Source organism: Gouania willdenowi, chromosome 8 (assembly GCF_900634775.1).
Source record: "Gouania willdenowi chromosome 8, fGouWil2.1, whole genome shotgun sequence".
Classification (NCBI taxonomy): Eukaryota; Metazoa; Chordata; class Actinopteri; order Blenniiformes; family Gobiesocidae; genus Gouania; species Gouania willdenowi.
Genome location: NC_041051.1, coordinates 24,270,692 through 24,286,379, shown reverse-complemented (window position 1 = coordinate 24,286,379; position 15,688 = coordinate 24,270,692). Strand labels below are relative to the sequence as shown.

The 15,688-nt window shown below is 42.8% G+C and overlaps 2 protein-coding genes across 3 annotated transcripts in view; one reads left to right on the top strand and one right to left on the bottom strand.

Moving 5' to 3' along the window:
* The first annotated feature begins 2,664 nt into the window (after positions 1-2,664).
* Positions 2,665-10,777, top strand: LOC114468566 (alpha-2,8-sialyltransferase 8E-like). Of its 2 annotated transcripts, XM_028455539.1 has the most exons (8): positions 2,665-2,797; positions 3,677-3,751; positions 4,100-4,168; positions 5,415-5,480; positions 8,625-8,763; positions 9,382-9,494; positions 9,598-9,690; positions 10,201-10,777. In XM_028455539.1, the coding sequence occupies exons 1-8, from the start codon at positions 2,709-2,711 to the stop codon at positions 10,688-10,690; spliced, it is 1,134 nt and encodes a 377-aa protein (XP_028311340.1). In that variant the 5' UTR covers positions 2,665-2,708; the 3' UTR covers positions 10,691-10,777. The 2 variants fall into 2 exon arrangements, with proteins under 2 accessions (XP_028311340.1, XP_028311341.1); XM_028455540.1 differs by lacking the exon at positions 4,100-4,168.
* Positions 10,778-14,125: 3,348 nt separating this feature from the next.
* LOC114468479 (multidrug resistance-associated protein 1-like) overlaps positions 14,126-15,688 on the bottom strand; it is a 46,529-nt gene continuing 44,966 nt past the window's right edge. Inside the window, exons 30-31 of the mRNA XM_028455406.1 lie at positions 15,365-15,559; positions 14,126-14,521 (exon numbers count right to left, since the gene is read on the bottom strand). Coding sequence (XP_028311207.1) covers positions 14,413-14,521; positions 15,365-15,559 — 304 coding nt within the window. The 3' untranslated portion in view covers positions 14,126-14,412. The remainder of the gene's footprint in view (positions 14,522-15,364; positions 15,560-15,688) is intronic.

Genomic DNA, 15,688 nt, shown 5'->3' with positions numbered 1-15,688 from the left:
CAAAGCGCTTTACATATCAGCTCATTCACCCAATCACTCTCACATTCACACACCAGTGGGACAGGACTGCCATGCAAGGCACTAGTCGACCACTGGGAGCAACTTAGGGTTCAGTGTCTTGCTCAAGGACATCATAAGCCCTCAGTGTCTTGCTCAAGGGCATCATAAGCCCTCGTGAGAAGGTCATTGGTTATTCGACATTGGGGTTGAGGGCACCTAGAAGGTGCTTGCAGATGCTGCCTCTGCCTGCTATGGGACAGCTGAGTGCAGCCGCTGTAGAGCCAGGCGCATGGAGTTGCCTTCCACCACGGCCCCTGAACTCTGATCTGAGCAGTGGGAGTCCTGCTCAGACATCTGGGATCCGACATCCAAATTCTCCCCATAATCACAGAAATGGCTGGCCAAAGCTGCCAAAGAGAGTGTATCCTCCTCGGGCAGCAGCGTTGGCATTGGGGTAGAGAGTGCCGCATCAGCCACCAGGGGAATAACCGGCTGGCTGTCGGCCAGCAGGGATCTCCTCTGGGCCAATTCAGCAGACAGCTGCTCGATTTTAGATGATAACCCACTATGGTCAGACCTCTTTTTATTCCTGGAAGGGGAAGCTGCCATAGCCTCTGCCCGCCTCTTAGAGTATGTCTGACGGGCCAGAGGTGGCTGGCCTGGGCGTACGTCGACTTTGGCTCCTGAGCCTTCCATTCCCGCCAACCTGGCAACCCTCGCTGCCCGGGGCAAGTAGCTGCAGTTCAACAGGGTTTGCCTGACAGCGCCTCCCGCAGGTGCTCAGGACCAAGGCATGCAGGGGATAGGTCGTGGCCATCCTCTGGCTGTAAAGAAGCTCCACAGGATGTGCAGATTTGAGAGCCATTCATTGTAGCTGCACTGAGAAGCCATTAATTTCAACACAGCTATTCTAGCTCTACAGAGGGAGGGGGCGCGTACGCCGCCTGTCCGGTATCACCCTGCACTCCTCGGCTTAGCCTGAGCGCAGATGCCGTAGATTGGCTGAGTATAGGGACCGTATACTGGGGAAGGGAGCGTGCGCGCTGCCTGCACTGTTGAGGCCCAAATATACTAAACAAAAAACAACCACTGTACTGTGGTCTTCACCCAAAATGGGCTCTTTAACAGAGGATGACACAAGCTTACAGCCGGTGAAGCTAATGTAAACAAACCCACGCTGGGCTCTGGGCGTGCGCACACGACCCACCAGCAAACAAATAAAGTCGGCTAACTTAAACTTCGGGAGGAGGCTGTGGAAATCCAGCTGTCACCGACAATCTTTAACTTTTTTAAAGACAAACCGTTGGTCTGCCAAATAAGAAGCTACTTACCTTGTCAGCGTGTGTCGTTGGGACCAAACACAAACCATACGCTGGGGGAGGCGGCGCTAACACGGCCTGTGCCACCAGAGGTTGCTAATGGGTAAAGCTACCGACATCCAAACATTCACCGTCGCAGCTTCTGGAGGGCGAATGCCTGCTGCTCCGACCTACCAAGGTGGCGGAGCTACTAGCAACGGCAGCTGTATTCACAATCTTCCAGCAAACTGTGCACGAGAAGAAAAAAAGGAAAGTGCCCTGGAGTGATACCTGAAGATACAAACTTCCTCCGGGTCATCTAGGGGTCACGGGTGACATTGTTGGTATACATACTCACACTTCGTATGCGCGAAGGAAACTATTCAGTGCTTAAAGCACTGCCTCTGGCGGTCAGCAGGGATTAAATAGAACTACAGCCACATGGTTGATCTCCACACATCATAGCAATCACACACATGCACACACTCACTCACACTGAAATCAATTTTAATTGTATCTTTCTTTCTCTCTCTTTACTAAGCTTTTACCTTTATAGTGTATATAAATGTATCCTTAGCTTAGTGAGCGTAGCGCTCTAAGTTTTATTGTGTAAGTAGGTTATAACTCGTTTGATTAATAAATGTTTATACTTTGAGAAGTTGTCTGTGGTTTATGAAAATATTACAATCATAAGGGTTTGTTATGGAGAGTAGACAGTCTTGACAAGAGTTCACAACCCTGGATGACAAGGTATTAATAACTAATTAAGTGATCTGAAACACTAATTCAATTTCAGATGGCACCTCATAAGGAAAATTACTGTAATATTAATAATAATTAATATTATAATTCTTGTCACACCTTGTCTAAGTCTCCCTACACTTGGAATGAAAGCCGGTATGTATCTTCAATTGTTTGGCAGGTGTCCAGAGTCCAAAGTGCTGGTTTGAGTTACATCTTTACAAAGATGGTGGAGGAGAGGCAGTACGCAGCATATTCTGTTGCTTCACCTAGGTGACCTAGGTTTCGTGATAAACATTGATAAGAGCATGTTGGTACCGGTAAAGGAGTCTTTCTGGGTATATCCCTGCATTTGGTGCCGTTCAAGGCACACCTTTGCATGGGTGGAAACCTTTACAGCATGCCTTGCGCTTTTCCAACTGGTAAGGTCCGTCCAATTAAGGACGTGTCTTCGGCTGCTCGGGTTAATGGCGTCATTTATATTGAATACTAACACTTATTTTTAAAATTATTTATGCAGTGGAACTCGATACACTCATTCCTTTCGCTTTTGGCATCTTATCATTCATCTTGACAAGAGCAGAGAAGCATGTGGGGGAGGATATGTAGTAACAATCAAAGTGACATTTTTTTTTGACTCACTTTGTTTGAGTCCTGGTTGGTAAAGGCATGAATCTCAAAGCCCTAAAGGGTGGGTTTGCTTGTATTTTGGGACTTCTTGTGGTCACTACCATCTGGGAAGGGTTGTACAGCAGCCAGTAAGTAACACACGCACGCGCACACACACACACACACACACAGCTATATATGTATGAAAAAAATAATCCATAAAAGTGTAACAATGGCGTTTTATGGAAATCTCGAGCCATTTCTCAAAATCAGTCAGGACTCTAAAATTGTCAAACAGGACATGTATCAGTATGTGCTTTAAAAAATGTGGAGTCCACATCTATAGACACGCCCACTCAAACAGCCTGGTTTTAGAAGTAGTCAGAAAGTGACTTTTTAGAGGGATAAAACATCAGAAAACTTTTTTCTGTAATGTATGTTTTTTGGATTTGTGTATTTTTGTATCTTTCTGTTGTATTTTTTGTTAAATTTTTGTTTTTTGTTGCCATTTTAGTGTGATTCTGGATCTATTTTGTGTATTTTTGTATCTCTTTTGGTGTAGTTTTGTGCATTTCTGTTGTCATTTTGTGTATTTTTTGTATAAATATTTAGTTTTGGGTTTTTTGACTCATTTTCACCATTTTTTGTTGTCGTTTGATGAATTTTTCTGTAATGTATGTTTTCTGGAGTCATTTTGTGTGTTTTGGAGCCTCTTTGTGTATATTTACAGTTTCTTTGTTGATTTTTGTTGTCACCGTGTGTTTCTGGAGTCATTTTGTATACTTTTGTGCATTTCTGCTGTCGTTTTGTATAAATATGAAATTGAATCCTAGCAGCGCCACTGGACGTGCTGAAAACTCCACCACCCTGCACCCCTTATTTAGTTCATGTTTCTTTTAAAACTAATCATTGAAATGCTATTACTAAATAAAGCCACAGAATAAACACATGTAATCAAACACTGAGCTAAGGTAAATTAACGATAGACAAAAGCTTTTAATGCATTATTTTATTACTCTGACTCACAGGTTGACTGAGTTCAAGCGATGGGTTCCTCTTGTGAAACAAGCCAATGAGGGCTTCAACCACTGTGATCGCTCCATGTGAGTGTGAACATACAATATTTCAAGATTTTTTCTGTTAAACCTGTTGACCCTGCTAAACCAGTTATAGTAAAGATTGTACCTTGTGCAATTTTAGCACATTTTCTGCCAAATGTCACTGTGAAAATCCAAAAGTTTCTTCTTTTTCAACAAATCAATGTCCTTTTTCAATTTTGGTCAAAATGCAAATATTAGTGTAGTCTTTTGTTCTATATTATAGCAGCCATAGTTGTTTGGTTACTTCTTTATTTATGTTTGTGTGTGTCCATGTATGATGGAAAAAAATTTGATTGTACTAGTAGAGTTTCCAGTTAGTCTTCTTGTAACTCAGGTTTTCTTGTCTTACAGGACAATGATGAGGAAACAAGAGGTCCCTGAAATAATTCCAGAGGATGTAGTGTTCTGTAAAGGCTGCAAGTGAGTGTTAAGATAATAGACCAATCCGATATTTTAACCTCTCATTCATGAGATTTAATTTGCAAAAGGTTAGAACCGTTTACATTGTGACTGAAGCTTTTTATTACTTAAAGGGGACATATCATGCTAAATCCACTTTTTTAGCCCTTGAATGCATTTTGTTGTATATTTAGAGTGTTTAGAACTACAGAAAAGTTCAAATTAGGCTGTTCAGGTGCTCCGTTGATATCTTTATATTTTGTTTTGGTCATATTTTTCTGTTTTGATTTTTCTATTCTCTATTACGTTTTTTGAACAATTACGTCACAGTATTTGCAGCGGAACTGCCAAATTAGGACATCGACTCCAGGTCCAACACTTCGAGCAATCCGACATTTTTATTTCTCGCTGCGATTACAAGCAGCACAAACGGTACTAATGATGCACTAATTGAAACAAGAACATTGGGATGTACACAGCTGTAATTACAATACTTGGAGATGCAGATGCGATCCATGTTTATGTTGGATACGTTCCCGACTGAAGGACAAGACCCTGAGAAACAGGCAGAGAGGATCAGTGTAAACTTCTGCAGAAGCCAGCAAGAAGGAACGTGTTCAGGTATTATTTGCCCACCCATCAAGTCAAAAGAAGGACATTTGTCCACCACCAATACAAAATAAAACCTGATTTACCAGGTTAGGTAGAATTATATATATATACAGTAGCTGTTCTAGACTGCGGAAAGGGCAAAGACAAGGCACATTCCAGGTCTCTGTATACCTTATGCAGCTTTTTAAAGAGGTGTGTAGGGTTAGGGTAGAAAACTACTCAATAAATTGGCATGTTCAACAGGACAGGATTAGTAAATATTTAGTATATTTTAGCAGTGGGCTGTTGTTTGGTGGGCAAATGTTCAACAATCAGGTTGATATTGGCTTTTGACAGATATTTGGCTAAAAAGTTAATTTTTGCGTTAAATATTAAAAAAAAATTTGTTGGTTGGTTTGTCAGTGGGTTTAAACATTCCTAAAAAAATATTTCAACCACTTTGATAAAAAATATTGAAGCTTAAATCCTCAATTTTACGTCTTTCTATAGTATCTGTCATTGTGGAAAGCCGCATTTGGGTAGTCGTTACCTTCGACCTCATCCCAAAATGCAATGCGTTGTTGAGATGTCGGATCGGTCTATTACAGCTTAATTTTACAGAACCTTCCTGTCAGTAATCATTCAACAACTGCATGCATTTCTATGTGTTTTAAAGGGAGATCATTGACAAAATATCAACAGAGTTTGCAAAACCCTGGAAGAAGCGGAAGAACAAGTTGATGTGAGTAATATAAGATTCAAAGAGCTTTAGTCTGGTTTGGGAAATATCCCAAACATAGTAATAATGTTGGTAAATTCAATGCAACAGAATGTAGACCAACTGATAACAGGGAGCTTTGACTTCTGTCTGAGCTCTGTCTTCACCACAACAAACTGGTTTTCTGCAGTTGTTGAGATGTCATCATGATCTGCAGGTTGAACACCATCTCCTTCCCACCTTCACTCATGAACAATATCTAGAGTTCTATTTCATAATATTTTGTGAGATGTCTCACTGTGGTATGTGACCTCTGTCTACATTCCTCAAAAGCACTCTATTTCACTAAGCCAATCCTGATTGGCCAGTAAAGCGCGACAGTCCACTGGGAGACCCTACCACCTCCTATAAAAAGAGGACACGGACAGGTGCGCACCATTCAAAAACCTCTTCTCCTTTCAGTTATCTTGCGTGTTTAGTTCTGTACAGTTTAACTGTCCACAGACAGGATTTTCTACTTTCCAGTCAATGGACGCTGGCAGGACTATCGCCTACTTAAGACCACACCAGGTCGAAAAATGGTTAAAACAGCTCTTACCTTGCTCTGCTTGGTGATTGCTGTCTTTCACTGATGCAAGGCACGTGGAACCTCCGAGCCTCAGTCTGGCTGACTGCTCCTTCAGACACTGCTGCTTCGGCGCACGCGTTGGTCTCCAGTGGCTTCTCACTTCGGTGATAGCCCCGCTGCTAGCTCTGTGCCGCAAGACTTGGATGCTTCCATCGTTCCTGAGGGAATCTTTGGCTTCACGGTGTCTTCCATGCAGCGGCGCTGTGAAGCCAAGAAAAAGGACAATGGCGCTTTGTGCCTCTGTCTTCCCAGGAAGCCCCTGCTTGTGTCTCCTCCTGCACAGCGGAGGATGGCCCCACAGCCTGCACCCCAGGGTTCTTAGTTTAACACACCGAGGCCCTCCGCTCCGTCTCCACAGCCTCAGTGAGGCGCACCTGCCTGGCCCGGAAAGACACCGGCCCTAACTCTTGAAACACATTTCTACAGGTTTTTCCATCAATTTAATGCAAAAAAATTAGGTGTTTTCCCACTTTTTTCTAATATTTTCATCCTTACTTCAATGACAGTCAACTATTCCACCAAGTTATGGCATCAGTCAATATGCCGTTCTTTTTAACAAACTGTATACTCATTCCACAGAAAAAAAATGATAAAAATCTAACCAAAATCATTGGATCTGTGATGATTTAATTACCAATTGGTGATCAACAGACCCGCAAAACTCTCAAAATTCTGAAAGACATTCTGGATATTTAACATGGTTGCACAAGTCCACATTATTAAACGTCATGGCCTATGAATCTTTTTAATCTCAACAAAACCCTGTTCTCCCAATGGAAATGTGTCACACATAAAATATAATACAGCAAAGTAACTTTCATTCAGTGCCTCCGCCCCGAATAAAGCAGCGTGGGCCGGGAATGCCGCGGCGGGGCCCGATTGATGTGGGTTGTCGAGGCTGTGGGTCTGTCACGCATGGTTCGGCAACAAAACCAAGAAGTGCCGTCCTCCATACAATTTCAGGCTGAAAGGAAACGAAAGGGCTGGCGCTCAGTAGTGGCCCTGAACGCCAGCGACTCCAGCAGGCTACTTTTCATCAAAGACATTGTCTTTGGTTGCAAGGTTCTTTGTGACACCGGCGCCCAATTCAATTGGTGTTTCATAGCAGCCAAAGTTGTCTCACATTGGGGGCGGACTTACTCTGTACCCACGATCTCCTGGTGGACGTTAAGAAAAACCGGTGGGTCAATGCATTGACCTTCTCCTTCCTCCCGTGCTCCCGGGGTGTGGCTGCCTATGACACATTCTCAGCACTTGCAGTCAGACATGGGGTGGAGCACCATATCATCACCGAGAGCCCCCCGACGAAGGGCGTGACGACTCAACCCGGTCAAACTTGCAGTAGCGAAAGCTGAGTTCCCTCACATGGAGCAACTGGGTGTCATCACCCCTTTGAATTGTTAGAGTACCTGTTCATGCCATTCGGGCTGAAGAACGCTGCCTAATTGTTTCTGCGGTTGCATTTTCGTCTACTTGAACGTAAGGCTTTTATTTTTTTATTTAATTTTTTCCCACCACAGTTTTTTTTTTTTTTTTTAACTTTTTTCTGGGGTGCCGGCGGAGCTGCGATCGGCAAGTCATGTGTTTATTCGCCATGAAGCACATCGTGGTCCCCTTCAGCCCGTGTACGACAGCCCTTTCCGGGTCCTGGATCATGGGATTAAGCATTTGGTAGTGGACATTGGTTGCAGGCCTGATCATGTTTCGGTTGACCGCATTAGGCCTGCGCACTCGGACTTGGGCCTTCCGCTTCAGTTGGCGCAGCCCCCGCAGCGAGGCCGTCCTCCTGCGGTGGCTCTCTCAGCTGGTTGCCCTTTTGTGCCCCCTGAAGCCCTGCGGCTGCTGAGGTAGACTCGGCGTCGCCCCTCTCCCCTTCCCTCATTCTGTGGAGTTGCAGGGGCAGGCCCGTTGTGCCCCCTCACCATGCTGACTTTGTGTATGGGTGAATTCTGGGGGGGCTGATGTGGTGACCGGTTAACTTCATAATTCACCCAGTGAATGTATAGGAACTTATTGTATGGAGAAGGTGTGTTTTCCAATCGGAAGTATTTTGGTGTTACACATGCTGTGCTCTTTAGTGTTAGTCAGATAGCAGTGTTAATTGAGAATCAAGTTTGGAGTTCTTTGCTGAACCTCAAAAGGTTTTTTTTTTTTTTTACTTTCACCTTTATAAGTTCAGTCTATCAGGTTCTTTTGTTTCACGACTGGACCGTCTGAGCTCATGTTTGTCCGGTGGAATGTTTGTGTCACAGTGCGTAGGAGGTGTGGATACAGGTCACTCCAGCTGAGTATTGTTATGCCCACTGGAAGCTTGTGGAGTCTTCAGGAGACTGCAACAATTACGCCTCAGCACCTGTTCATCCTCGGTTCTCACTGTAAATGATCTTGGAGCAATTTCCTGCAACACAGTGCCTTTTTTATTCCAACCATTCACATCCCCGATCCTAACACAGTCATTGTTTACCAGTGGAAAGAGTAGTTTGGCTGAAACATCGTAGAATACCTTTTGTCACTGAGATTTTGTCTTTCTGTCTTTTCAGCTCTGAGCTGAGAAAAAAGGGCCGTGGTGCTAAATTAGCCATTCTTACTCAGGACAACACTCCGCTCACGTCGAAGATAGTTGACCGTGAGGAGAATGGAATCAAGGTGTCCCCATTGCTCTTCAGTACTTTTCCAAAGGTATGTTCAATTGCATTGACACATTATGGGAACAACCCCTCGACAATGAAAGAAGCAGCAAGCGGGTCATAAAATGGATGGATGGATGGGTGGGAACATTATATATAATAATACAGTACATAATATTGGTACTATACATTTCTGGAAAGTTAAACAATCTTAATATGACGAGATGAATTAACAAGAAAGCACAATCAGCTTGGTTGGTTTTTCCACACAAAAAATTACAAAATATGCAAAACTAGAAACCTCTCAAAGAGCGCAGACCTCCACCATGCCATAGCAGTCCTCCATATTGCACAGTCACCTTAATGTTAGATTCGGGCCTTTGATCTGGATCCTCCCCACAATCTAATACCTTTTTATGTGCCCCTTGGCTCAGACATAAAGAATACCTTGTCATATGAAATCTGTAGCTGTGAGGGTTCAGAGACTTGCTCAACATCCCATGGTAAGGCCCCAGGCTGGATTTGAACCAGTGACTCTCGGATTACAAAACAACTTCCTTAAACTTTAGGTCACCACAGTTCACAGCAATCATGTTTTTGTGTACCGTACTGTGATAGAAGTTGCCCAACTCATGTTTTATCATTATTTTTCTGCTGTGGTTGATTGAAGGAACCCCCATTCACAAACCAAAGGTTTGACAGTTGTTCTGTGGTGGGAAACGGTGGGATTCTGAACAACAGCTTTTGTGGGAAACAAATTGATTCTGCTCAGTTTGTGTTCAGGTGAGAAGTACTTGCATTCTAAAAACTGGACTGATGAGGAATTAGCTTAGTGGTTGTGCTGATTGATGACAGAACAGCTGCAATTTTTTCTTTTTTTTCCCAGGTGCAATTTACCTCCACTGAAAAATGGATTTGAGATGCATGTTGGCAACCGGACAAACTTCGTGACAGCAAACCCGAGCATTTTTATTCACAAGTAAGCCAAAGATAAAAGTGAATGAATCTTATTTTCTAGACGCTTTATCTGGTCCTGTGGCTTAGCCTGAGCCTATTCCAGTACAGCAGTCTCCTAGGGCTCACACAGAGAATTAGAGAAGCCAAAAAACCAAGCATACATATTTGTGAGTGTGAAAGGAGAAACCACACACACTGTTAAGTTGTATATAAAAAAACAGAAGCGGTAGGAGAGATTTATTGTAAGCATTAACTTAATATAGATATTTAATGATATTATAGATATTCAGTTATAAACCTTATACTGAATGTTAATGCTTATTTTGTTTAGGTATTCAAACTGTTCAGCAGCAAATTAAAAAAGAGCAAAAAACTGAGTTGTCCTCATTTGTCGTCTCTGGCCCTTCAAGTCCTAGCAATCTTGTATGCATTTCAGAGGGACTTCACTAAAAGAATGAATCTGTTGTCAAAAAAACCCATAAACCTGTATAACTTGTGCTACATTACATTCCTTGTCTCTTTTTGCCTTTAGGTTTGACTCTTTACAAGAGAACCTCGGCAGATTTATTGAGCATGTGGAGTGCTATGGTAACTCCTGGGTTCTGCTTCCTGCCGTCCATCACATTAGTCAGGTGAAGGTTTGTCTGCGGGCCATCAACATACTTAATGACACAGGAAGCCCTTTAAGACCTATTTTTTTAAACCCAGTGTATGTCAACAATCTTCAAGGCATTTGGGGAACTCATCATCTGAAAGAACGTCGACTCAGCACTGGCTTTATATTGGTTAACCTGGCCCTGGAACTCTGTAACAGTGTGGATCTCTATGGATTCTGGCCATTTAGAATTCACCCACACACTTTCAATCCTTTAAGTAATCATTATTATGATGAGAGAAAAGCAAATAAGAAGTACCACGCTATGCCAACTGAATTTAAACATTTGTTGACGCTCCACAAAAATGGAGTGCTGAGGATTCACCTTGGAGACTGTCAGCCTCAACAATCTAAACCAGTATGTTGAAGTCGTAGCAGTTGGTCAACAGTCAATGGTACAGAGATGGACACACACACACACCCCACACCTCTTTACAAATGGTTGTGGTCTTTCTTTACAAATAGTCAATATATGTCACAAACTCATACCAGCTTGTTTTACTTTACTTTTACATATCTTTTGATTCATTGTTCTCTAAATAAATCCCATTTGCTGTCTGTTGCCTGCAGCTCATCTTTATCTTTAGACATTTTTTTTTCTAGAACGTTACAAATGAAATGTGACATCCAAGCAAACAGAATATAAGTTATGCAAATAAAACAAAGGAAATTACATAAAATATAAGCCAGCACTGCTGAATACTATGTACTACTGGGCCGTCCAGGTAGTAGGCTACAGCATTACAGAACACTGGTCCCCGGTAGCTTCACCTTTGAATCTTCACAAAAAAAAAAAAAAAAAAAAAAAAATATATATATATATATTTTTTTTTTTTCAAACACATTTCTTAGTTACAACCCTGTTAACTATTTACAATGAAAAGGTTCTGTGAAATCATAATTTCATGGATGCTGAAATCCTCTGAAATCCTTTTTCAGAGCTGCTATAAATCTTTATTCTGGTGCATTTTGCATGAGGAAAAAAGTTGCCTCATAATTATGCACAACATGGTATAGAATGTTGATCTGCTAAGGTTGATATGTCAAAATACTCACTTGCCTAAAAAATATGCACACTGCATACAGCAGCGGCTCTATGCCGAACCCCTCTCGGATGACTGAGCTTCTCACGCTATATCTAAGGGACAGCCCAGCCAACCTACAAAGGAAGCTCAATTCGGCCGCTTGAACCCCGATCTTGTCCTTTAGCTAATGACCAAATGTCACGACCATAGGTGAGGTTAAGATTGAAGATTAACCAATAAATGGAGAGCTTTGCTTTTCAAGCTCAGTTTCCTCTTCACCACAACGGATCGGTGCAGACTCTGTAGTGATGCAATCCGCTTGTCGATCTCCCGCTCCATTCCTCCGTCACTCGAGGACAAGACCCTCCTCCTGAACACCTCCACTTGGGGCAGGACCTCATCCTCAACCCAGAGAAGAGTTTATCCAGTCGAGGACCATGGACTTGGATTTGGAGGTGCTGATTCTCAATCCCGGCCGCTTCAAACTCAGTGCAGTGACCCAATCTTGAGACCACCAAACCGGACCCCCTTGATGCACTGGCTGCACCTAGAAATTCTGTCCATTAAAGTTATGAACAGAATTGGTGATAAAGGGAGGAGTCTAACCCCCACTGAAAAAGAGTCCACAGTTTTACAACCCGGAGGAAAACCTGTTTCTCTTGGATCTGGGGTTCAACTCTTTAATTCCCCTGAATAGACCTTACCAGTAAGGCTGAGGATTGTGATTCCTTTATAGTTGGACCACACCCTCTGATCCCCTTTCTTAAAAAGAGGGACCACCAACCCTGGTCAGCCAGTCCAGAAGCACTGCCAACCAATGTTGCATTTTCGTGTCAACCATGACAGCCAAACAACATCCAGGGCCTTCGGGAACTGCGGGCGGATCTCATCCACTTCTGAAGCCTTGCCACCGAGGAACTTTTTAACCACAGCTCCAGAGATAGGAGTCCACTCCAGGATCCCCAGGCTCTGCTTCCTCACCGGAAGGCGTGTCAGTGCGTTGAGGAGGTCTTCAAAGTATTCTCTTCAAAGCCGTCTGGAACTCGTTCTCCGTGGCATCACCAAACTTATCTCATGGGTTTTTGCTTTGGCGACCATTGTGGCTGCACTCTGCTTGGCCCATTGGTACCTGCCTGCTGCCTCCGGAGTCTCACAGGCCAAGAGGGCCCGATAGCACTCGTACCACCGGTGTCCACCAGTGGGTTCGAGTGTTGCCGCCATGACAGGCACTGACTACCTTACGGCCACAGTATCTTTCGCCTGTCTGAACAACAGATTCATGAAAGAGGGTGCACTCTGACTCAATATCCTCCACCTCCCCTGAGACATGGACAAACTTCTCATAGAGTTGGAACTAACAGACCCTTACAAAACGTTTGGGCCTGCCAGGTCTGACCGGCATCTTCCCCTGCCATCAAAGCCAACTCACCACTAGGTGGTGATGACAGCTTCACCCCTCTCTTCACCCGTGTGTCCAAGACATGAGGCCGCAAGTCCCAAGACACGACTACAAAGTTGATCTTCAAACTGCGGCCTAGGGTGTCCTGGTGCCAAGTGCACATATGGACACCCTTATGCTTGAACATGATGTTTGTCATGGACAATCTCTGATGACCACAAAAGACCAATAACAAAACACTGCTTGGGTTGAGATTGGGTGGTGTTCCTCCCAATCACGCCACTCCAGATCTCACTGTCGTTGCCAACGTGAGCGTTGCAGTGTGCCAGCAGAAGGAGGGAATCCCCAGAAAGAGCCTTCTCCAGTATTCCCTCTGAAGAATCCAAGAAGGGTGGATACTCTTGAGCTTCCAGGTCAGCAAAAAGCCCATCCCTGGCCTTGTTCCGGGGAGGGGCCCAGGTGGCCCTCCAGACAGGGTCCACCAGATACCGATTTCTCTTCATGGGGTTATCTGAACGGCTTTTTTTTTTTTTTTTGTTTTTTTTAACTCTTCCCCTTTCCCCAGCACCATTTTGCCATGGGAGACCGTACCTAGGCAACTGCCTCGGTAGAGAAGTTGCAACATAGCTCCTGGGGCCATTAGGGTACTCAAACCCTGTTCAAAGAGGGGGTGTGATGAGCATGTCTGACGAAATGGAAGGTTTGATTAATTGTATCACAGTGAGACCACAAACCTGTCATTGTCTCATCAGAGGGCTTTGTTATTAACATTTATGTTTATATTTAGAATAATATTCTCATCATTATTACAGGAAAGACCAAAGTGTGTTTTGTTGTTTGTCTGTGTTGTTTGAGTTTTTAACTTTCCATCTGTGAGAATTTTTTGTGTTTTTTAGTTATGTGTGTTTGTTATTGTGTGTTCTTGTTGATATTTTGTGTATTCTTCTATTATCTAGATTTTTGTTGCCAATTTGTGCTTTTTTGCAGTCATTTGGTTTATTCTGGCAGGCTTCATCTTACTTCTAATGTCGAGTTACATTATTTGGGGGGATTTTCTTTAGGGTCGCATTTGGCCCCCAGGTGGCCAGTTGGCCATGTCTAGTATCATAGTCTACACTCTCCACTAACAAGAGTAGACTATCAGTTTACTTGTAGTACTTGGATGATAAAATGTAATAATAAAGCACATGGCCATGCAAAGGCAAGCACAGTCATCCATGCATGTTCGCCTCTAAAGATGGTGGACACAGACAATTGCCAAATTAATTAACTGAATTTAAGAGAAAAATAGTAAAAAAAATGAAATAAGTGGGGGGCTAATCTGAAAGGCTGAGAATAACAAACAGTAGATGCTACGGCTAAAAGGAATCGCTCCAGATTTTTTCAAATTTAGATTTAAGGTTTATTTCACCATTTACATGGTTTACAAACTTCACAATGAAGAGTTCTGTTGTGTACTATAAATACAAATTGTGAACTTAAATTCACCAAATGATATTCTTCACCCCCAACATGTCCATTAGGTTTGGGTTTGATCAATTCCAAAAAGAGCACCCCACACGCTCTTTTTAAAACAACGGACGCCAAGATCCACGTTTAAACCAGAGTAGGGTTTCAGTGTGAGCCTGAAGAGCTGGGAGGGGCTCGGAGGACCATCCTTACACTTCAGGCAAGCCCAGAATCTTTGGCCATCTTGTAGAAGGATCCTCTCTGTCCAATGAGGCTGGATGGAGAGTCAAACTCTACCACTTCACCTTTCTCCAACACCAAAACCCTAAAAAAAATACGATATGTTCATGCTGTTAAAGATAATGACAGATGATCTTCTGCACTTGATTTTCGAGGAAACCAACATGTCATCACAATCTCTTTCTGTTTAGCGGCTGGAGACGATACTTTGATAAAGACACAGTGTAGGCCTCAGAGATTAGTGCTTTTACTTCATTTTTGTTCAATTTTTTTCCAAGTACGCTGAGATAATTCCTGATAATGATATGCCTGTGTGCTTTCACACAAACATTATAGCTGTGCTATCTTTAAAAAAAAAATAAACATATCCATAATTTCTTTTTTTTTTTAAAACATTTTCATAATTTAATATTTTAGAAAATTGAACACTGATAACAGATTTGGAAACATGAAAATGTTTTCATTCAGGGACAGATGGTGGCACCACAAATATGCAAGAAAATGAATCTTTGCAAGAAAAAAAAAAAAATGCTCATAAAGTATGCGCTAAGAAGTTACACTGCAGTGTCAAGAAAGTTTTTAGTGTTAACTTTTTAATCACTTCCCATTTCATTTTGTGTTTATTGTGACTGAACCTCATTAAGAGAAGCATGCAGGAACACAGGAATGTCTTTAGGAGAACCAAAAAGATGCGAGTGACTGACTGAGCATAAGGAGGAGTGTTTATGAGAAGGATCTTCCTCCGGGTAATGCAGTAACAACTATTGTAATAAAACTAAGCTTTTTATGAGTCCACAGTGTGTCATCCTGAATACTGGGATGACACAGAAGGAGAAATAGAAACTAGGGATGATACAACTATTGATACAAATACAGAAGCTACGGTTCCACAGTAAGTGTCACTGTGTGTTATTGTATTTTTGTATACCTTGTGTAGTCCATGATGGTGTTGAGTCGATGAGCAATCGTGAGCACCGTACAGCCCTCAAACTGTGAGCGAATAGTAGACTGGATCAGGTTGTCCGTCTCCATATCCACAGCTGCTGTGGCTTCATCAAGAACCAGAATTTTAGTCTTCCTCAGCAAAGCTCGGGCCAGACAAAGCAGCTGTCGCTGGCCCACACTGTGAAGAAAGCAAGAGGAAACAGAATGTCCCGATTACATGAGAATGATTAGTGAAAGATGACAAGTCATCATTTAAAATCTGTTGTCAGATGGTAGTGCTACAGCACTAAGACCGACCTTATTTCTT

Bases quoted from the DNA above. Each gene is read 5' to 3' on its own strand.
- LOC114468566 (XM_028455539.1), top strand. From the start codon at position 2,709: ATGAATCTCAAAGCCCTAAAGGGTGGGTTTGCTTGTATTTTGGGACTT. The intron at 8,764-9,381 runs GTATGTTCAATT...GGTTGATTGAAG, and splicing joins TCTTCAGTACTTTTCCAAAG to GAACCCCCATTCACAAACCA. The intron at 9,495-9,597 runs GTGAGAAGTACT...TTTTTTTCCCAG, and splicing joins TCTGCTCAGTTTGTGTTCAG to GTGCAATTTACCTCCACTGA.